Genomic DNA, 21369 nt, shown 5'->3' on the forward strand with positions numbered 1-21369 from the left:
TCATTGGAGGATATGTTTATGGCAAGACGTCGGAGGATTTGGGGCTACTGCAGTGAATTTGACAGAATAAAGGTGAAAGTAAAGCTATTTCGAAAAGGAAAAGGAAAACGACGACATAAAACATCCACTGTTTTAAATGCTAAGCTTTCTCGGTGACGTCGAAATGGAGTGGACCTTCTTTAGCCCAAACTTATTTCATTATTCATGTATAACACATGCATAGATTATTTTCCTTTTAAGAATCATAGGAATCGTCATCATAATCATCGGCCTTGTCTAATTGAAGATATTTGATCTGCAATCGTTAAATCCTGGATTTGACATTTTTGTGCTGTACCTTTAAATGTGACACTGAGAAGGCAGACCACTGCCAACAAGGAAGTGGGAAATTTTGCTCTCTCATTCTTACTAGGTAGAACCTGGTTGTGACACATGAGAAAACTCTGAACAGGGTAAGTCTGATTTGTAAGCAGGTTGATATTCCCTCCAACCTTTACGTTCAGAAGTCCATCCAGCTGCCCCACCCACTATCAAAATGTTTTGGTCACTGACTGTGCATTTTACACCATACCCGTGCACCCAATTTTGATCCCCTCCACTCTCTATTAACTTATAACTTATTTAGCATCATACTTTCATTAATATACTCACCACTGGTTGTATAGTGTTGTAAATAATACTATTTAGCATAGCCCTAAAGAATACATTCCTTCCCAACTCTATGCCAGAAGAGCTGGAACAAGTTCAAGAGATGGCCAAAACTGGTTAGGCCTGCCCAGAGATTCCCTTATCAGTGAATGAATGTGTCTTTTCAATCCCTTATTTTTTATTCACCATTTCAGTTCTCACGTTCCCTACAGCAATCACAATTCACACAACCAGATATCCCTTAACACTTTAGAGAATACCTTTATTTAAATGTTCATACATCTGTACATGCAATAATATACAGGTCATATATATAAATAAGCTTTTAAAAAAAACCTGTCAAAAGTATGTGCACTTACAACGTACCACTGTTCAAGCTTTTTACAGACACATTCGCTCACAGAAACATGGCCCACATTAACATCCTTGTCTACCGGGCTCTGTATTGGTAGGGGCCGAGGATGCAATGTAGACAGTGTACAGTGGGTTAAATGCTGGTGGTGTTATTGCTCTTTTGGTTCTTGAGCCCCTTCATCTTCAAAGTCCTGACAAAAAAAAAAGATGCACTTATTTGAGGGCTCAAATAAGGCAATATGTCACTAATTCATTGAACTGCATCTTAGATCAAATCTTGATATACAGTACAAAACATGCATACCATTTCTATGACATACTTACCATGAACTACAATATGGAAGTTTTTATTGTACTGTTTTATCGGACTGTTGTAACCCATAGAGGACAATCCACAAATGTGTACTATGATCCACAAATATTTTTACCATCATATAACATGTATTTTTTTTACTTGTGTTGTGTAAATTCCTATCCATCCATTTTCACAAAAATACAGAGTGATTTGCAAATATGCAAACATATACACTCACTCTGTAAACATTTAAGCCTTTGTGGGTCCATTTGTACATGTGAAACAGGTTTTGTACATTTGTGGAACGCTTCCAGTCTGTTGTTGGCAATGTGACTGTGGTCATTTTCATATCTGGTGAACATGGACCAACTCGGTGTGAGAGCATTATTAGCCTCACTCAAAATGGCGGACAAATAATACCAAAAGGCTGACCGCTGAGGGCCATTTCTTAAAAAATGACTACTTGGCCTCGCCACCATTATCTTGGAAGCAATAACTGTAACGGTTACTGTAATACGCAAAAAAAATGGGAGGAACTACGTTTCTTTAAAAGAGACCGCATAGTGGTTGTTAGTTGAGATGCTCCATGGACCACCTTCATTGCTGACTTGGAAGAAGCAATAAACCTCAGATCTGGGCATTCAACCTTTCGACTCTTTGTTTGTGAGATTCCAGAATTGTTGCTGTTTACCAAATGAGACTGCGCAGCAGCTGAAATTATAACTGCCCACCCACTGCCCATTGTTGCCCGCCTCATAACTAGTTTCAGACCTCGTGTTTCTACTCTTTCAAGCCTATATTTAATCTACTGAACCGGCTATTGCGGGTTTGGCTAACCCTGCAGCATGCCAGCATTGCAGTCGCATGAAGGAGAGTACGCTGCACAATCGTGCCAAGTTCCTTAAAGGTAAATTACCCATAGGCTCACTATCACCCAGCAAGCTTTTGGCCAAGTTTCTGCATTCCATTAATGAAGAGACCAGATGGCGGTAGAGGGTGGAGATTCTCCATTGGGTGAAGGGGGGAGCTGCCTCCACTCCCACTCATGAGGATGACTCCATTTCCCTCTTAGCCGCTATGGTGGCTCAACCTGTCTGTCATGGGTGTTAAAGACAGAGTGCATTTTCTGGATCAACCTATCTCCCCAACAGGCCTGTTCAGTCCAGCCGTGACTGTTATGCACGTGGCTTTTGAGGCTAGAGTTAAATAGGGGGAAGCCCTGAGAGCAATGCCGCCTCGTAAGTATCGCTCGGTGCCTCACCCACTCCCTGCTCCCTCCACTCAGAGGCTGGAGAATCCTCAAGAGGGAACAGTGACAGTCACAACAAGCTGCAGCTGCTTCAGGCCTACGGCACCAAAACCCCTGGGACAGGCAACCCTTTGTCCCTGCCTGTAACAATGCCGGAGTGCAAAAAGAAGCAGACTAGGCCTGTTCACCTTCAGACAATGGGTTTGGGCCAGGGTTTGAATACCTTACGGCCTCCTGAAAAATGCGTTTAGCTCCTCTACCAGACAGAGCCACACGCCAGCTAAGTTGTGAGCGCACAGGTAATCTTACGTTTGCTCCCCCTCAGTTATGTTTGCTCCCACAAAAAAGCACTCACAAGATGTCAGAAGCACAAACTATGCCCATTTTACATCAGGCTTCAGGCCCTAGAAAGCAGGGATGAAGATATTGCACACGCTCTCAGAAGGCTGCCAGAGAGCAGACACAGGCTGGGCAGTTTGCATTTTGACAGGGTGCACCTTTGGTCAACACATTCAACTTTTGTGACATTGTGTACTTCATGTAGAAAATGTTCATGGTCAAGACGTGTGAGTGTGTTTTGCTCAGCTCCCATACCCTTCGTCTCTCCAGAGCATCAGCCTTCTCTTCCTCAGTGGTAGGTTCCTTATCAAGTCTCTCCAGTAGGGGGAGCTGTGACAGCACAAACAGCCTGTATTCCTCACTCTCCATGATGGGGTTCTCTACCAACACCAGTGCACGTAAAGTGGCTGCCACACCCGCTAGGCTACTCAAGGCACGCCGGGAAAATATGAGGTTCCCCCTTAAAAGGAAAATAGTATGTGAGCATGAGAGAGCCTTTGATAAGGAGATGCACTTGACTTCTGTGATGACTCATCATTTCATAACTGCCTCTCTAAAAATGAACTGTTGACAGACCATCTGTGCTCATCCACCTTCCCAGATGCACTACGCAACCAGAGTACAACACAGTGTGGTTTGTATTTGGTTCCCACGCATCATGTGATTCTGGATGCTGCTAACACAACAAGAGGGTGAGTTTGATTCCCAGCCTTGGAATCCCAAATAGTTCACCGATTAATACAAATGTATGCTCAAGTTACATAAGTTATTAGCTAGAAGCATTTCTGTATTGTACATGCAGACAAAGACAAAAACCCTGCGCACTCTGTTGAATATATAATTTGACTGGGTCATACTGGTGGATCAACCTAATAAAGTTCATAAGCTAGTATAATAGGACCGTCTGCAAAATGAGGACAAAATGAATGCAGACTCTTATATTAATCTAGCCTGTATTTTACATGCAAATATGCCTTTCACCTGACATTCAGGTACTGCAGAGACTTCATGTTTGGGCTGATGCCATCCAGAGACTCCAGCCGGTTGTCTCGCAGATGGAGGGTGGTCAGGCGTTCTAGTTTGTGAAGCCCCTCCAGACGCTTGATGATGTTCTGAGCCTGGCGAGGGTGAAAATCAAATAGAAAGATTTGGGACAAAGAAAGTTATCCACCAGACTGACACCCTTTTTTACAGAGCCTCCGGGGATTATAGAGAGCAGGATTTTTTTTTCAGAGCACATACTGGATTTAACAAACGTCAAATATATTACAAAAAGCGCACTGAATTAAAAAATCTTTGAACTGTGCAAAATAGGTATATAATGTAAACTGATTCACTGCACTGTGGTACCAGGTAAAGTCGACGCAGATTGGGCAAATATAGGCCATCCGTGGTCTCCAATCGATTTCCCCTCAGTTCAAGAGTAACCAGGTTGGTCAGTGTATGGCACTCCAGACCTTGCATCCTCTGAATACCATTACCTACAACAGATCAAATTAATTAGAATTTGGCTATTGATACAAACAATACAATCTGTACTACTGACCTCTAAATATCCTGAAATAAATTAAATCTAAAAAGTCCAAGTAGTACCCAGACAATGCAATGCTACACTTAAAGACTGATGGAAAAGACAAATTCCTATGTTCTGATTATTAAACTAACCAATGAGGTTGAGGGTCTCCAGAGCAGGCCCCCTGAGCCCCTCTACGTCTATGAGGCGGTTCTTGGCGAGGCTGAACCACTGCAGGTAGGTGAGTGGTTCCAGCCTCTGTCCTCTGAGCTCCCTGACCTGGTTTCCATCCACCTTCAGCCAAAGCAACTGGGTGAGCGCAGCCAGTGGAGTGAGGTCTGACAGGTGATTGGTGGATAGGTCTATGAAACGCAGGTGCTCAAAGGACTCAAGGAAGCGGATGTCGGTCAGGCCTCTAGATAGGGAACATATGGGGCAACAGAATTTAGGAGTTTGGACATAGAATACTTCTGAATTATGATAAATCGTGATTTATAAATTGTTCAGTTCTTTAAAGGCGGGCATGTGGCTCACCTATCTATTAGCTCAAGCTTAACAAAGGCATGTGACAAACCATTCCCTGTACGACACAACAATGATATGCCATCCTTAACCATGTCCTGTGTCAATGCACAAGGTGTGACCTGAACAGTAAAACAAAGGAGCCATAAGTTAGAAAATGACCAAGGCTGCGTTTCCTCTACCGTAACGTTGTCTCTTCAAGTTTTAACAAGATTTGAAAGGTATGCCTTACTAAAGTTGTTCACGTTTCTACGCCTATTTCCCAAACCAGGAGTTCCCTTACGAGAAACCTTCCTACGTCTACTTGAGGCTGGATCTATGTTTCTGGCATCGATTTTTGTTATTCGCGTAAGTTTGAGCATGCGTGTGTCAAGTTTTGATGGGCATGACTCGGACTGGAGCAAAGATGATTATTAGAAAGAACATCAGTAAGAAATACTACTCAAGTGTAAATAAAAAAAATCCCACATAAGGACGGCTGTAGACTAAATGCTACTCATATATTTGTACTCGCAAGGGTTTAAAAATCAGCGGCTAATTAATTTATATTGATGTATTTTTCTTTTTCTTTAATGAAGCACAAAATGTAATGCAACACATCTTGGTATTGTCAGTACATATGTCCAGACACTAACACAACATTTTTAGGCTCTAAAACGTTTGTTCTACCTGAAAATTGTGTTAAGGTATAGTGTTAAGGTGTGTAAAGGTATTAAGAGTGGTCCAGACCAACCTAACGAAAGTACCTCTTACAGAAATTGGCTAAGGACGTTTCGGGAAACACCTCAAGGAACAGCGTATAACTTACGAATGACGCAGCGTTAAGGAAATGCAGCCCAGAATCTTTGATGGATATCATTATATTCAATAATTAAAGTTTAAGCCTAAATTCAAGACGTGATGAGTACCTGGTTCTCTCCCACTAACGGGTCTTCTTCCATTGGTCCCTCATCAAAGTCTTTAGTTCCATCATCTTCTGAATCACTTGCTTCCATTCTTAATTCGGCATCTTCTTGGTCAGACATTATGAATTCTTGGTAACGATAGTTGTTTTACCTGTTGTAATCATTTACAAAATATACACAGAATATATGATGTCAGGAATAACGTCAAGCACATTTAACGATAATTTAGCTGGGATTAACTATATTTTATAATTCTTATGTGTAGCTATATGGTTAAAGCGCAATCGCACAGCATATGTGAAAAAAATGTTTAGCTAGAAAGCTAATGTTAACAGTTAACGTTAGCTAGCAAACAAACTATCATGCCAAAAAGCGATCATTCTTTGTCATCAAACCTTAAAATAAACAAATGAGCAGGTCCACAGCTAATTACGGTGTTGCTAGCTGAAACGATATGCAAATCATCAATAGGACAAAACTACTTTTATGGGAAAAATGTGCTAGCAATCATTCCCCTGCCAGTACCACGAGTTTACACTAGTTACCATGGAAACAGTACCCCCCCCCCCACTCAAATGTACATCCTTCCCAGTTTTCAGAAAGGTTCATCTTATGCATTTAGTCTACTTTTCCAAGACACTGTTTGTTGATTTTGATTTACTTTAATTACTATTTGAATTTAGTATCTACATGTCTGCAGCGTAACAAATACACTAGGACTCTGTTTATACAAGTTTACTTGGCAGTGTGTCCGGGCTAGGTCATATGTGAGCCTTCAACGTCTACTGGTTGAGTATGAAACAGAAAACTTCTATTATTACTCTACCATGAACATAATATAATATAACCTTTCTAATTCGAAATCCAATAAGACAATAAATAAAACATCCAGGGTTAGTAAACCTTTTAAAAATGAAAAGTGTGTCAGGAAGTTCAATATATTATTTTCCCTTTCTTCACAGAAAGTTAAAATATGCTCACATAACTGACTGCGTTTATTTATTATTAACCAACTGTTGCCAGATCCAACAGGTCAGTGTGTAAAAAAACAGGGTGACAGCAACATATCATCCCTCAGTCACTTTAGATATGTACAGATTTACTAATTTGTATATCATGTTTCTCCTATAGTATACCTACAATATATTGTGCAAATGCATTCTGTTGTGTAATTCCAACACCCAACACGAAGAGGAAATACACTGGGGAATTACTCATTGTGCTGGTGTTAAGAACAGTACAAAATTACGCAAAAGTCCAATACGCAAGATACCCAGTTCTCTAATTCACACTAGATTTTCAGGAAACCATTCATTCACAACACACTCATCTGATAAAAACTGTAAAATTATAAATAGATAACGGCAACACAAGCATTTAAATGTTTTAAGACTTAAGATTACGTCATTGGCATTTCAATTTACAATTACAAAACAAAGACAAACTAAACAGCCCATATAATTCAACAGCATTAGCCATGAAAGACAGGAATGCATCTCTGAAACTGGGATTAACTAAATGACAAAATTAGAATTACAAACAAGTCTCAAATCGTGTGACTTCACAACCAAGGACAAAATATCCATTTCACACACACATTTGTTCCCTTTTATACCCTTCATCCTCAGCAGTCACACTTCACAACACAACACTGTTAATGCTCTTACCACGCCATCAGTCTATAGTCTTTGCATAGGAGTGTATGACTAAGCATTCAACCACTGTGCATAGCAAATGGGATAACCACACCATAACCTTTACTTCAGCTAAAGGCGAGTCATTTTGGAGCAGTTAGATCTATGGAAAAGTTAATTTCCTATTTCAAGTTTAAAATATGAATGTAATGTACAAAGTGAGTTCCAATGGCAGTTTTTTTTACCCTAAACATGACCAACATGAGGTCATTATTAAAGGTGCAGTCCGCAATTCTAATCCCACACACTTTTTGTCAAATTCATAATTGCTCCTCAAGCTGTCTGTTCAGTGCTTGTGCTAAAATAAACCTTTGATGTTCATACAAAGTCCTGGCTCTGTAAATGGGAAACAAACATAGTGGCTCGGACCGAGCCATAACCAAACCCAGCCAATCAACACGGTGCTTCGGGAACACAGAGGGGAGAGGTGTCATTTGATTGGCTGTTGAGCACAGAAATCCTCCACGTTTTGCGGACTGCATCTTTAACGTGCAAGGTGGCTGCAAAAAATGTTTCAGTTGAAGAGCACATGGGGCTCCACGAGGAAGACCAAAGGTGCATTCTGTGCAACGGAAACGGTCCATGCAGAGTCATCCAGGATGGGCCAGGCACAATGCTAAGTGAGCTGAATGAGAAGATGAAGAGGTTGGGTTGGGGATGCGGCACTGGTCCTCAGTCTGGCATGTTGCGCAGCAGGAAGCCTTTTTTAACTCCACCCTGCAGCATCCGCGCTCCGAGACTGATGCCTGAGGGACCATCACTAACAAATGAAAAAGTTTAGGTTTAATGGAGGTGAACAGACATAATGCTTTGGCTGATGATTCTCTGTGACTTTTTGGTGACATTGCTGGTGTCAATTTGTGACAAAGAACAAAATCACAATAACAAATAAGCACTGATTGTATAAAATGGATTCCCTGGGATGTTCCCCATCAGTGTTATCAAAAAAAGTTGCCTAGTCTATCAGTATGAACAACTCAGAGCAATACAGGAAATGATTGGTTTGAGCTTGAGCTGTAGTAAAGACAGTGCTGTGACTGCGGCTAGGGAGCAAGCAAACCCTTACATAGGGCTGAACTTCCATTTCTTGGCCTCTGGCTCGTCAAGGACACCTCCCTTCTCCCTCCTCTCCGCAGCCCTGTCTCTGTATCTTAGCTGAGAAAAGATACCACACCGAAATCATTTAAAACATTGGATTTGTGGCAGCCATCGGATTGAGACAGAAGAGAGAAAAATGGGAAAAAAGTGAACTTTTGCCGAAATCAAAGTGCATGAGCTCACCTCACTCTCTGCTCCCCCTGAGCCGTCCTGCTGGGTCTGTCGGGCCCTCCTCTGTTCTAGGTTTTGCTGGGGGGGGGCGCAATGAAGTATCATTAATAAAGTATGTTATTTTTGTAGGGTAAACACTTGTTCTTTCAAACCTACAGTCGAGGTGTAATTAACAAGTTATTGGAAGAAACAAGCTTTATCTACTGAACAGGAGCAAGGAGATACAATCTTTCATCTTCATACCTTTTAATTACCTAGTTCTTCAGGTCACAAACAGAATAAAAAACATTACAGAAAGTAGGGCATTAACCACTGTGCTTATATCAACTACATACCTTGTGCAGTTCAGAGAGCTGCTGATGCCGGATAAGGGCTTCTTTACTGGGGAACTGCCTCCTACACAGTAGGCAGGCCAGCTTGGACCAGTCCGTTAGCCGCTCCTCCTTCTCTGTCCCCTCCTCATCGCTGTCGGTCTCACCACTGTAGGCAGCAACCAGAGGACGAGGAGGAGACTGCTATGACAGAACAGAAGCAAGGGGGACAAAGGGAGAATGAACAGATTGCAAACAGAGGACGAGGAGAATTCCGCTGTGACACATTACATTTGTGGGAGGAGGAAAAGATGAAGGAAGAATCGAGAGAGAGAGAGAGAGAGACAGACAGACAGACAAAACATCTATACCTCTCTCTCCTCTGGATGCTTGATCTGTTCTAAAAGAATATGAGGTCTCTCGGATAGAGCACCCTGTGAAAGCAAAAACAAACAAACAAACAAACAAATAAATAAATAAACATCATATTGATCCATTTAAAAGCTTTAGCAAATACATGTTAGTGAGTTCTTGGCATGAGCATTAATTGATGGGTCAATGTTAGGGAGTATTTTTGAAAGAGTCCTCTTGCCTTCTTCTCCAGAATGGTGTATCCGGCATCTGCGCTGGCAGATTCTCTGCGGTCGTCGGAGCGACCCTGCCCAGGGCCCCGAGTGACGGGGTTGGTGGAGGTGGAGGCGGAGGAGGTCAGCGAGCGCACGTTCTCTTTCTGCCTGTTCAGGCTCTTGGCCCACCTCTCCATGTCTTTCGCTATCTGTCAAAACCAGCACAAACTGCCATTCAGGAACCATTTTTAAATAGACAGAGCCTCTTTGGGCTCACTTAAACACCTGCTACCATGTAATCAAGTTTTCATAGCCACCTTGCTGTATTAGTAAAGACTAATTGTCTTTTGTTGATTAAAGCATAATACTTGTGAAATATGATGACAATGACAATGTAGCCTTCCTTCACACATATGCACCCTTCTCGATGTGTACTTCAGATGTATACGCACGGTCCTAAATGTGTTAGAACACTGATGAGGCATCGCAACACTGTATGTAACACTGTCTACCTGCTGAGCAGTTTTTGTCTTGGGCTTATCCTTCTTGTCCTTGCCAACAGAAGCATCAAGAGATGTTGAATCAGCACCCGCACCCTCTGTTTGGGAAGGTGCTGGAACGTAGGTCCTTTTCTCCCCATCCCAGTACATGTATTGTTGCGTATGGGAATTATAATAGTACTGAAAAGAAACAAACATTAATGTTCACATAGAAAGACACAATTAAAGTGAATAGTAGTAAGCAGTATAGTAAGGCATCATAAGAAGGGGTAAACAGACCAAGGAGTTATTCATACTGTAAAAAATGCTTGTTGTTGTTGTTGTTGTTAGTTACCTGTGAGTTGGCATCGTAGTAAAGGCCAGTGAGGGGGTCGTAGTAATACCCAGAGCTCTCGTCATACTGGTAGGTGGAGACATCAGGAACAGCTGCAGGTAGACACAAGCTTTGTGTCAGTCCGTCAACAAGCACATATCAAGATGAACTGAGCATGTTAAAGAATAAACTGTGTTTAAAAATAAACTAAGCTTACAGTGTTCCTTGTGCTCTAAGTGAACAAAAAAGTAGAGAGTTTGACCATCAATGTAAGAATCGTGTCTACATCACGAAGATTAAACAACTGTCAAAAAACAACATCACCAGGCTCAAGCAGTAATGCACTGGTGGTGATTCGCCCAGTTCCCCACCCCCTCACGGCCCCAAATGGAACTCACGGTACTGCAGCAGCTCTGATGGTGTCCCCGGTACAGAGGGCTGGCTGGGAGCAGCAGGTTGGGGTTTCCCAATGATCTCCACAGTCGCAGCCGCAGGGGTCTGCTTCAAGGCATGGTGGAAGGGTTAATAAAGTAGGGGTTACGTGCTACTTATAATGATCTACAAGACTCGTACAACTTTAGCTCACGATGCGACTCAACATGTTGTGACCTTAAGGGAGTGTGAGTAAATACTGCGTGGCTCAGTACCGGATTAGACTGCGTGGAGGTTGCCGTGGAGATGAGCTGGACTTGTGCAGAAGCGATTGTGGCTGCAGAAACCTTCGCTTCAGACGTGACCACTAAAGGGAGAAGACATAACACACAAATGTCTGCTAAATACCAGTTCTCTCTCCCTGAAGAGGAATTTTATCGTAATTTAGAACTTCAGTAAAACCTTGTCACTGGTTGTTTACCTCCAGCAGTTATTCCACCTTCGTAGGCCCCCATGAGGCCAGAGGCACTGAGGCTGGTGCCTGCTAATCCACTCAGCCCCTTATGGCCCAAACCATCAGACACTACTCCATCCTGCCTCTCCTGCCCAAACATTGACAACACTGCCCCCTGCTGGTACACTGCAATATCACTACCCTGGGACACACCTGAGCCCAGCTGGACATTCTGAGGAGGAACAAATCACAGAGACTGGCTGAAGTTACATTCTGGAATAAAGAATATATACAGAATACATTCTGGAATCTCATAAAGGTCTGGTGCAGAACTCATAAAGAACTCACCTGGGAAACAGCCCACTGTGCTGCCGCTATGGCTGTGCTGGCCACTGTAGCGGCACTGACACGACTCCCATCAGTAAGAAACACATCCCTGAGAGGGGAGAGGCAGAGATGGAGAAAGAGAGAGAGAGATGTGGAGAGAAAGAAATGAAAGATAGAGGGCAGGAGAGAGGACGAGAGAATAGGGGAATTGGTTGACAGATGGGTAAAGAAAGAAATTATTTGAAATATTAGAGAAAAATGGATGAAAGAGAGAGGTACAGGCATCATACAATGAGCAATGACCCCTACACACACTGCAGGGCACATTCATTTTCGTGGTCTGAACACCACAGAAAGAAAAAAAGGCAAGATTGTAGCCCAGCAGTACCGCTTGGAGCCCTTGGCGAACTCCACGGCGATGACTTTGCCATCGATGGACAGGGGAGGCTGCAGAGCCTGAAGAATCTGAAGGAGCTGGGAGGCTTCCTGCAAGGACGAAATGACACACATTAGAGATGAGCGCTCATTTTAAGATGGCTTTCCACATGAGAGAGTGTCTTTAAAATGGAAGGACCACAGAGAGAAATAACAACCAAATAACTATCCATATAACACAGTGTGATTTCTGTGCGATTTTAGAAACCATTGCCTACTGACTGAGCTGGAGATGGTGAAAGTGAAAAGTGTATCTGTATAGCCAAGAGACCAGTGTTCTTGTGTCTTACCACAATGGTGGTGAGCTGAAGGAAGGCAAACCCACGGTTCACCTGGGTCTGCTTGTCCTTGATAAGTCGCACATTCGAGGGAGAGAGCGTGGCAAAAGGAGCTAGAGCTGACAAGATGGTGTCCACATTAGTGTGGGGTCCCAGGTTCCTCAGGATAAGAGCTGGAGTATGAAAAGCATAAATGAGAAACGCAGAATCCCTCCGTATGTACTGCTTTAAATGCAAAGTCAACCTAGAACACCCCAGAAATCCACCCTCACAAGTTGCCCTAAAAGGTCCTTTCACACTTACATTTCAACTTTATAAATACAAAGAAAAGTCACATTCCAGTGAATATATCAGACATGTGAATTCACTGTGATTTGACCCTGGCATTGCCTGGAACACAGTCCATCATAGGCACTTGACTGACAGAGTAGATATGACAGAAAGGGCATCTAAAAGAAAGCCACGACTCACTGTCATTGGCCAGCTCGGTTGCCTGTGACGCAGTGCCCAAGGCCAGGAGAGGAGCAGAGGGCTGGTAGAGAGTGGGCAGGGGCAACAGACCTTGGGCTGGGTCCTTTAATTGCCCAAGGGGCAAATCTTTCTGCACCAGAGGCAATTTCAGCTCAGCTTCTGTGAAAGGACACAGACGAGGTCAGCTCAATGTCAAAATCTAAAATATATAATAATCACATCCTTGTGTAGGGTATATTGCATAAGGCACTCAACCTACCTGATTTTGGGACACTACACTTGAAGCATTTTTCACGCCTTTTGAAGTTCTGCACTCCGCACTTCAAAAAGAAAGATGGAAAATATTAGCACAGCCCCATAAGTGTCTCTGATATCTATAAATAGTCCTGATTATATTTTTGGCATGAAAAAAAAAAGACACTTTGAACAGATAGGCCAATTTTACTCCACCTTATTGCAGAGCCAGTCTTCATTTGCACGTGGCTTTGGGTCGCTATAGTGCATGGACACTCGCTGCCCTAAAATAATAAGCACTCTCTGGAAGAGAAAGAGAAAGAAAAGAGGGAAGAGAAACAAACAATAAGTATCAGGATCGAGCATGAACATACAAACAGAGAGAGAGAGAAAGATAGATCTCACCTCAAAAGACATGGGGAAAGAGAGAGAGAGAGAGAATTGGGCAGAAAAAGACAGAGGATTTAGGATTTGAGATCCAAATGAAAGAAAGAGACTGAAAATACAGTGAGAGAGAGAGAGAGACTGAGTGAGGGAGATCGAGAAAGAGAGAGATGTCACCTTCAGCTTGAAGGGAATGGGACGGACACACTGGCCTGTGTGCGTGAGAGCGAACGTGTGTGTGGACGGCCCTCTCTCCGACCCACACCCTGACCACCTCCCCCCTTGAGGGGAAATATGGAAGCAAGGAGGCTTATCCTAGCCATCCCTCCAACACCCTACCCCATATGCCAGCCGAGCAAAGAAACTCCCCAAATCATCCTTCAATACACTGTGAAGTAGCATCCACACACGTGCAAAGGCAAACAGGCTGAAGTGCACCTAAGGACCCACTCTCTGCATTTCTGATTGAAGAACCTAGTTTAGGATCTTACCAGAGTCATTTTAAATGAAATCTTACCAAGAGGAAATAAGATAACAACACAAAGTTAATGCAATAGCATTTTACTTCTCACAAATTAAGACACCTTCAAACAAACAGCATGGCTGACTGCCACAAAGCCTGACAGTTCGGCCTTGCAGTCTCATATTTACTCAGCATCCTTCTCCCTTCCTTCAGTATCTATTTTGAGCCAACTGGCTGACTGATTTATATCAGCCTGATCCACTTGTGATGTCAGAGAGACATGGTGAAAAGGCAAAAAGGAAAACATTGCAGGGAAGAGATGAGTGACAGCTTCAGCCCAAGGGCAGACATCCTTTATGAATACAATGTCTACAAGATGTCTTCTGTGTGCCTGTCTGGGCTAAAGCATCCTGCCCAACCACTATGCTCCTCACTACTTCCTCATTCCCTGGTTTTTCAAAACTAGATCACTGCTCCCAAAACAGCAATGATGGGGGTGAGCATGGAGTGGAATGGGGGTGTGCGGAGGGGCAGGAGGTGGGGGGTGGGGGGCAAATAGGCAGGAAACAGGTAAAGATAAAACAGAGATGTTCTTTTTCAATGACAACAAAACAAAGCAAACAAATTAAAACAGGCAACGAGGAAGAGTGGATGAATTAAGGGTCAATGAGATCTGCAATGAGGCACTTTCCATAAACTCCACTCCACGAGTGTGTGAAGTGTGTGTTGTTCAGTGAGCTGCCTGCTTGACCCCGTTACTGACAGTGGGAAAAAAACAAACCTTCACATCCATCCCTTAATACTACTCCTGGTGTGAAGCAAGCCTGATCCTTTACTCATGTACAGTAAAGTTGCACAAGTGCATTGCATTTGAGAGAGAGATGGAAAAGAAGAGAGTTCAAATGGCTGTCAATAAATACATACACAGAAGCCACACTCCTCAGCTGTACATTCACTTAAGGTCGTGGCACCTGTGGTGTGCTCAAGCATGTCTACACACACGTGATGAGAACATGTGCAGTGCGTGTGTGTGTGTGTGTGTGTTGCGAGTGTATGTGCATGTGTGTGTGTATGTATGTGTGCAGTGTAAAGTGACCTGGTTGGTCTCCATCCATCGGGTGGCCTCCTGCAAGTGATTAAACTCGACGAAGGCGAATCCTCGGCTTTGACCTGGAGACACAGCCGCCGGGCCACAGTGACAAAACAACAATAACAACAACAACAACAACAATGCAGTGAGGGGTTAGTGCCTTCACAGAAGAGGGAAAGAGAGAGACAGAGGGAGAGAGAGACTGAATGAAAGATTCAGAGATAGGGATGGAGCTATAGCAAGGAGATAAGAGAGAGACGGTATGAAGTAAAGGAAGGAGAAAAAAAGAGAGAGAGAGAGATAGAGAGAGAGAGAGAAAGACAGAAAGCTTTCTAACCACTCATCACACTGAGTAATTTGTTCAGATCAGAACACACCTCCTTCCCCTGCGCAGGCTTGCGATACCTCTCTCTTTGACTGGAAAGAATGTTAAGACTTTAACATACCAGCTCACACATCACTGGTCCCCTTGGAGTTGGGATCCTGTTACTTTATCTGCCTCTGCAGCAGCAAAATATCTTTATTTCTGTCATTATTTTTGTGGCTAAATTCATAGCTGACCAATTGCACTGAAATCAGAGATGATCCAATAAGCCGTATAATAAACATGTCCCTTGGCATTTTGTGATATTGAAAGAGAAATGAAAGAGTGAAAGCATCCATTGTTTTTAAAGAAAACAGAGCCTCTGAAGAGGAACTAAATTTGTATTCAGTGTCAGCAGGATCCAAGCTCCCTCTGTTGTTACATAACTCTTTCGTTCAAAGATGACTACTTCAAGTGTGTGAGCTTACATGAAAAGAACTGATTGGGCCGGAAAACAGTTACAGTTGACTTGCAAGATTGTTTCCAACCCACTTCTCTTACAATGGGCGCTGGCTGCCTGTTACTATAGTAACCTGAAATCGCCATGGTCACACTCAGAGAACAGAGAACTCAGATAAGACACATAGCCGGTATATAGTGGCAAACACAAGCAAATGAAGACATACATTTAGGGAAGACATTTCAGTGAATCATGAGTTTTCACAGAAGGCAAAAGAGGGGTAGAAGTGGACGCCAGGGTGGGAGCACAATACTTACTCTTAGAGGACGCCTTCCTCTGTATGCCCCAGATGAGTGTGGAGAGGTTTAGTGCGGTAGCGAACATGAGGGGGGGGGGGGGGGGGTGGCAGAAGACTAAATACACTGAGAGGAGACCATGCTTCACTCTGAGTCGTGAGTGCATGTCTTTGAGAGAGAGTGTGTGTGTGTGTGTGTGTGTGTGTGTGTGTGTGTGTGTGTGTGTGTGTGTGTGTGTGTGTGTGTGTGCGGGAGTTGGACTGACTTGTGTAGGTATCAGTTACTGTATTGTGTTAATTACACTGATTCTGCGGTTAATTGAGAAGCACAACTACGCGTTACAGGGCAAGACCATGTCCAAAAGAAGAGTAACTGATAAAGATTGAAACAAATCAGAAAAAGAAAGAATACTAGGGCCTAACTTTAAAGTTGCTGAAACAAATGCACCAGGCTCTTAGGGTCTACAGTGCTTGTTGACGGCAATGGGGTGAATCAGATTCCTTCTCCAGACAATACAATGTGAGAAAATGAGAGACCTCGAGGAGAGGAAGACTGCCTCTTAAAGGCAAGCGAGAGAGAGAGAGCGATACGCAGACAGAGAGAGAGGGAGTGGAGACTAAGGATAGGATCCAGGGTCACAACCAGCTGAAGACTCACCTGAAGACTTATTTCTCATTAGGCGAACTTCGCGGGGTTGAATTACTTGCTCCTGCAACAAGGTGCGGATCTGGAAAAAACAAACAAATAAAATAAAAACACAACATACATCAGTGATGTACAATACATTATATATATGTTCTCATATCAAGAATTATCATCCAATTCCTGAATGTGTGCAGTGTTAGAGAAAGGCATGCACCAATAACATTCTACTCATATTAAAATGTAAAAGTCCACTGATTGCAGAGCGCACCAATGCAGTGTTAAGAGTCCGCCATTCATGCAGTTTTTGTCAAATTCAGTGAATCACTCCTCTCGGTCCTTCAGTCCGTTCAGTGTTTACGCAAAAAATTATTCCGATGTTCTTACACAGTCCAGGTTCTGGACTAGAAAAAACAAACATAGTGGCTCGGACCAAGCCATACACCATAACCCAGCCAAGACGGTGCTTCAGAAGCACAGAAGGGAGGGGTGTAATTTGATTAGCGGTTGTGCTCAAACATCAACAACCTTTCGCGAAACCAAAACGGAATCGCAGACTGCATCTTTAAGAAAGGCCAAGCAAGGGCGAGGGCTGACCTCGTTGACCGTGGCGTTGGGGGGTAGTGTGCGCAGCATGATGATGTTGCTCGGCTTCTGCGCCTGGTCCAGGTCTGCTCTGTAGTCCTGGTCGCTGCGCTCAGCCTCATCCAAATCAGAGCCAGTGCCAAATCCCGCTTCTCTGTTACTGTTACCACCCTGGGCCGCCGCGTCAGAGAAACCCTGAAATCCATAAGATAACAAACTTTAGTATTCAGCACATGACTTTGTCCCACAAGAAAACTTACAACTAAGTGTGACAAGTATTCATTGTTATTGTAAATATATACTGTACGTTGTGGCATAAGATGCAAACACACAATCAGGGGAAAACTCATGATGCCTTAAATCAACAGACATGATTCCGATACATGAGAGGGGCCTAAAACCTATGACACCGATATATGAGAGGGACCTAAAAAAAAAGTTGCTAACAAAATATCAATATCTCCCTGTTCACATTGATGTCACCTTTCTATGGCCGAGCTCTCTGTTGAATTGGTCTTCTTCCCCTCGTCGTCCTGCCCCCTGCTCCTCCTGTCCAGCAAAAGTCCTAGCCCCTGGCCTGACCCCCCAGCCTGTCGTCTCGTGACTGTCTCCAGGGTGATGGGCCTGGTTCTCTGGAAAGTTCTTCTGCCCTCTGAAGGATGGGTGGTCCCTTCGGAGTCCCTTGGACTCTGAGTCAAACACAAAGTCCCGATCGTCAGGTCGGAATCTCTGCGGAGCTTGCTGGGGTTGGGAGTGGGAACCCCTGGGGAAAGTCTTTCCTGGTCTGTTTGGGTTCGAACCCCGCATTCCCCTGTGCTGAAACCCTGGCCGATTGTCAGGAAAACGAGTGGGAGAGAAATCTTCTGACCCGCTGACACCGTCATCACCCTCAGAATGGTCCTTGTAACCAGGCTCTGCCTCAGCCTCGTCCTGTCCATAGCCTCTATAGTCCATGTCTCTGAAGTCATGCTCGCCAAGGCTGTTGCCATAGCGACCAATGCGGTCCCCTCTGCCACCCCTGATGTGACATCAAACGGAAGAACAAAGTAATGCGTCGAGTTAGTCATCAAGCAAGACTGATTAAGGTTTGATTAGTTATGTTTCCCCTACATTTCTTAACAAAGCTTTAATTGAACAGTTAAATCAATACCCATTTCCCCAAAGTCAACATAAGTGAGTGACATTAGATCCCAGTGTTGCTCTCGGCACTATAGTAAGCAGTACACAAAATGCTCATCTGGCATGCAGAAGAAGCACACAGTAAAAATAGCTTTTTGTGAGATGCAGAAAATGAAGCCATCGACTCACCGCCTTTCGTACTCCATATCACCCGAATGAGGGGAAACGATGGACACTGAATCTTTTATGCTCCTGTACTTGCAGCTTTCCCAAGCCTTGTGCAGAGAGCAGAAGTTAACGTTACGAGACCTTTCTGTTTTCCAATTAGCACACAACGGTAGAGAAGAACTGAGGATGATTCAAGTTAAGATGAAACAAAGTAGGAGAGCAAAATGCTGCAAGACCCGTGGAAGGCTACTAGTTCGTTGCACCTTTGTCGCCACCACATCCACTCTGAGGTTGCTGTATCAAAGGTGATATTTGACTAGCCTTGCCTTAACCAAATTAGCAAATACAGCAATCCCCATCGAAGCCTCTTTGCTGTCAAATGCGTGCAATCGCACAATTCGTAGCAATAATAATATCGTAACTATATCGTACCTCACAATTCCAGAGTGACACTGCCTGAAGAATTGAACCACCCACTATCAAGCTAAAATATGCTCTGCAAGTTTGATGACTGGACTGACAAAACCAGCCAACTAGCTAAATAGTCTGGTTTCATGTTAAATTCTGCCCTCTGCGCACCGAGGGTTAGCCTGGCTAATGGCAGCGTTCGCTCTTCTATACATTAGCATTCGCAAGTTATGCTAGAGAGCTTGCTTTACCCATTAACAAGTATTCGATTGGCCGAAAACGTACGAAATCAAATGCTATATGAGTAATACTCACATTTCGAGCTCGTCAGTTCACTTGACGTTGCAGTATTTTGTTACTCCGAGTTGCCAGGCCCAAGAATCAAGGGTGAAGATAGCATAGCGTGATGTTGGTAACTACAGGGTGGGTGGGGCATTACGCATTGTTGTACATGATTGGTGTAAAATGAATTGGTTGTTGATTGGACAAAAGCACTGGCATTCTGGTCATATCATATCCTAAAATAACAGGCTTTCAAGTGAGAGTTATGACAAAACACAGGCCTCTACTCTGTTTAAGTTCCCAATGTATGAGTATTCAAACACGGTCCGCATACGCAGACCATAACTTAATCCATATTTAGCAGGGCAAAAATAAGTTGCTGGGAAATAATAAACTGTTTATTGTTTTTTTTAATGAAACATTCCACAAATACTTGACCCATCTGACATGCAGTGTAAAACATCCCTCTACTTAAAATAGCCCTATGCCTCCTCATCCTTTTTAGAATGTACAATATATACCATTTGCACATCTGCTTGCATTTGGCCCATTCCATGCTAAAAAATGACTCACTCAGTTTTTCTCCAAAGTTTTATCAGGTATACCCATACTCAGATATGTACAAAGGCCAAATTTCAAATCCCAAAACCAAAAGATAACAAAATAGAATTACGGTACCCTCACATTTTCTGTCTCACACTGTACGCTGTAACATTTTCTGAGGATATCAGGATGAAATTTTCTATTTTGACTAACCTATTTCTATTTCACCTACACTACCTCTCAAAAGTTTGAAATCACTAGGAAAACACATCAAATAAGGTGCAAAATGTATCGAAAATCTAGTCAAGACATTGACAAAGAAAAATGATTTCGGCTTGAAATAACCATTGTGTGTTTGGAAATTTGCTTTCATCAAATAATCCGTCAATTGCAGCAATCACAAACATTGTAGCATTACAGCTTGACTGCTTCTTCACTAAATATGTCTTGCAACGCTTTGGGTCTGTCTTGTTGTAAGGTGAAATTGGCTCATCAAGTGCCATCCATAAGGTACGGCATGGCAATGGAGTTATTGTAAAATGGGGTTATGGCATTCTTTGTTAAAGATTCCTTTTACTCTGTACAAATGACATACTTTACCAGCACCAAAGCACTCCCAGAAGCTAGAAGGCCATCATTTCATATTCTCTTCACTGCTGCTGATGAGACTGGTGTTTTATGAGTACTATTTTAATGAAGCTGCCAGCTGAGGACCTGTAAGTCATCTTTTTCCTCAAACAAGAGATTGTGATGTTCTTATCCACCTGCGCAGTTGTGGACCAGGGCCTCCCGCTTCTCTTTGCATGCTGGTTAGAGCCGGTGTGAACAGTTCTGTGAAAGATGTGGTGCACACCTTGGGGAGATATTTTCTGTTTCTTGCCCATTTGTAGCATGGAATAGCTTTAGGAAAGCTCTTTCTCTCTGACCATTTTAAGACCATAATCAATTCCACAAGTGCTGATGCTCCAGATACTAAGTAGTCCAAGAAAGGTAGGTTTTATTGCTACCCTGAACAGCACAACAGCCTTCAGACGCTCAAATGTGACTGCAAAAAGGGCTTTCTCTTGTTGATTTAGCTTTTTTTTTTAAACGTTTAGGATTACCTAATATAATGTGCCATTGAAGCACAGGCGTGAAGGTGGCAGAAACTGGGCGTCGTACACACATGCAGATATTCCATTCAAAATCAACCATAGCCGCCAGCTATAAGTAATTTACAACATAACAATGTCAACACTATATTTCTGATCAATTTTAGGTTATCTGAATAAGAAAAAAGGTCTGAGACAAATGTTAACAGTGGTGCATCTTCTGCAATTACAAAGATAAAATCAACACATGGGAAACAACAAACACATAATCCCATTCGGAAAAACGATAAATGTTAATTATGTCAGAATTTCATACTCCTAATTCATAAAGTCATACTGCTCATCAGAGACCTTAGCAAACACACTTTATCTGTGCACTCATCTGGAACCCGACTTTGATAATTGGAGGTATGATCTGTAACTTTTATAGCCAGAAAAAAACATTTGTTGTTCTTTTGGTGATTAGAAAAGGCATGCTTGAACAT

General features: G+C 43.0%; 2 protein-coding genes across 7 annotated transcripts; both read right to left on the reverse strand.

Annotated features, from left to right (window-relative positions):
• Positions 1 to 889: 889 nt before the first annotated feature.
• lrrc23 (leucine rich repeat containing 23) lies at positions 890 to 6363 on the reverse strand. 3 transcript variants are annotated; one of them, XM_012816668.3, is made up of 8 exons: positions 6221 to 6363; positions 5829 to 5976; positions 4933 to 5042; positions 4551 to 4813; positions 4236 to 4366; positions 3867 to 4003; positions 3141 to 3345; positions 890 to 1193 (listed from the first exon to the last, which is right to left on the reverse strand). In XM_012816668.3, the coding sequence occupies exons 2-8, from the start codon at positions 5943 to 5945 to the stop codon at positions 1152 to 1154; spliced, it is 1005 nt and encodes a 334-aa protein (XP_012672122.1). In that variant the 5' UTR covers positions 5946 to 5976; positions 6221 to 6363; the 3' UTR covers positions 890 to 1151. The 3 variants fall into 3 exon arrangements, with proteins under 3 accessions (XP_012672122.1, XP_031421818.1, XP_031421819.1); XM_031565958.2 differs by having other exon boundaries at positions 5829 to 5979; positions 6273 to 6355; XM_031565959.2 differs by lacking the exons at positions 890 to 1193; positions 6221 to 6363 and having other exon boundaries at positions 3255 to 3558; positions 5829 to 6187.
• Positions 6364 to 6769: 406 nt separating this feature from the next.
• On the reverse strand, positions 6770 to 19441 carry rbm10 (RNA binding motif protein 10). Of its 4 annotated transcripts, none has more exons than XM_031565953.2 (23): positions 19284 to 19437; positions 18582 to 18667; positions 17757 to 18291; positions 17286 to 17468; positions 16704 to 16773; positions 14993 to 15066; positions 13266 to 13352; positions 13075 to 13135; positions 12816 to 12974; positions 12357 to 12517; positions 12020 to 12117; positions 11653 to 11740; positions 11332 to 11536; positions 11126 to 11217; positions 10877 to 10979; positions 10500 to 10591; positions 10178 to 10345; positions 9692 to 9874; positions 9471 to 9533; positions 9124 to 9300; positions 8801 to 8866; positions 8586 to 8674; positions 6770 to 8279 (listed from the first exon to the last, which is right to left on the reverse strand). In XM_031565953.2, exons 2-23 carry the CDS (start codon positions 18596 to 18598, stop codon positions 8192 to 8194), a joined length of 2859 nt encoding a protein of 952 aa, XP_031421813.1. In that variant the 5' UTR covers positions 18599 to 18667; positions 19284 to 19437; the 3' UTR covers positions 6770 to 8191. The 4 variants fall into 4 exon arrangements, with proteins under 4 accessions (XP_031421813.1, XP_012672140.1, XP_012672137.1 ...); XM_012816686.3 differs by having other exon boundaries at positions 9124 to 9303; positions 10877 to 10976; positions 19284 to 19436; XM_012816683.3 differs by having other exon boundaries at positions 9124 to 9303; positions 19284 to 19436.
• Between the last annotated feature and the right edge of the window lie 1928 nt (positions 19442 to 21369).

This window comes from Clupea harengus, chromosome 4, assembly GCF_900700415.2.
Source record: "Clupea harengus chromosome 4, Ch_v2.0.2, whole genome shotgun sequence".
Lineage (NCBI taxonomy): Eukaryota > Metazoa > Chordata > Actinopteri > Clupeiformes > Clupeidae > Clupea > Clupea harengus.

Excerpts from the sequence above, each read along its gene's own strand:
- lrrc23 (XM_012816668.3), bottom strand. The coding sequence starts at position 5,945 with ATGTCTGACCAAGAAGATGCCGAATTAAGAATGGAAGCAAGTGATTCA. Across the intron at positions 4,004-4,235 it reads ATCTGCGTCGACTTTACCTG|GCTCAGAACATCATCAAGCG; the intron begins GTACCACAGTGC and ends CACCCTCGCCAG. Across the intron at positions 3,346-3,866 it reads CTGCAGTACCTGAATGTCAG|GGGGAACCTCATATTTTCCC; the intron begins GTGAAAGGCATA and ends TTTCCTTTTAAG.
- rbm10 (XM_012816683.3), bottom strand. Across the intron at positions 11,741-12,019 it reads TTCGCCAAGGGCTCCAAGCG|GGATGTGTTTCTTACTGATG; the intron begins GTACTGCTGGGC and ends CTCCCCTCTCAG. Across the intron at positions 9,875-10,177 it reads AGACAAAAACTGCTCAGCAG|ATAGCGAAAGACATGGAGAG; the intron begins GTAGACAGTGTT and ends TGGTTTTGACAG.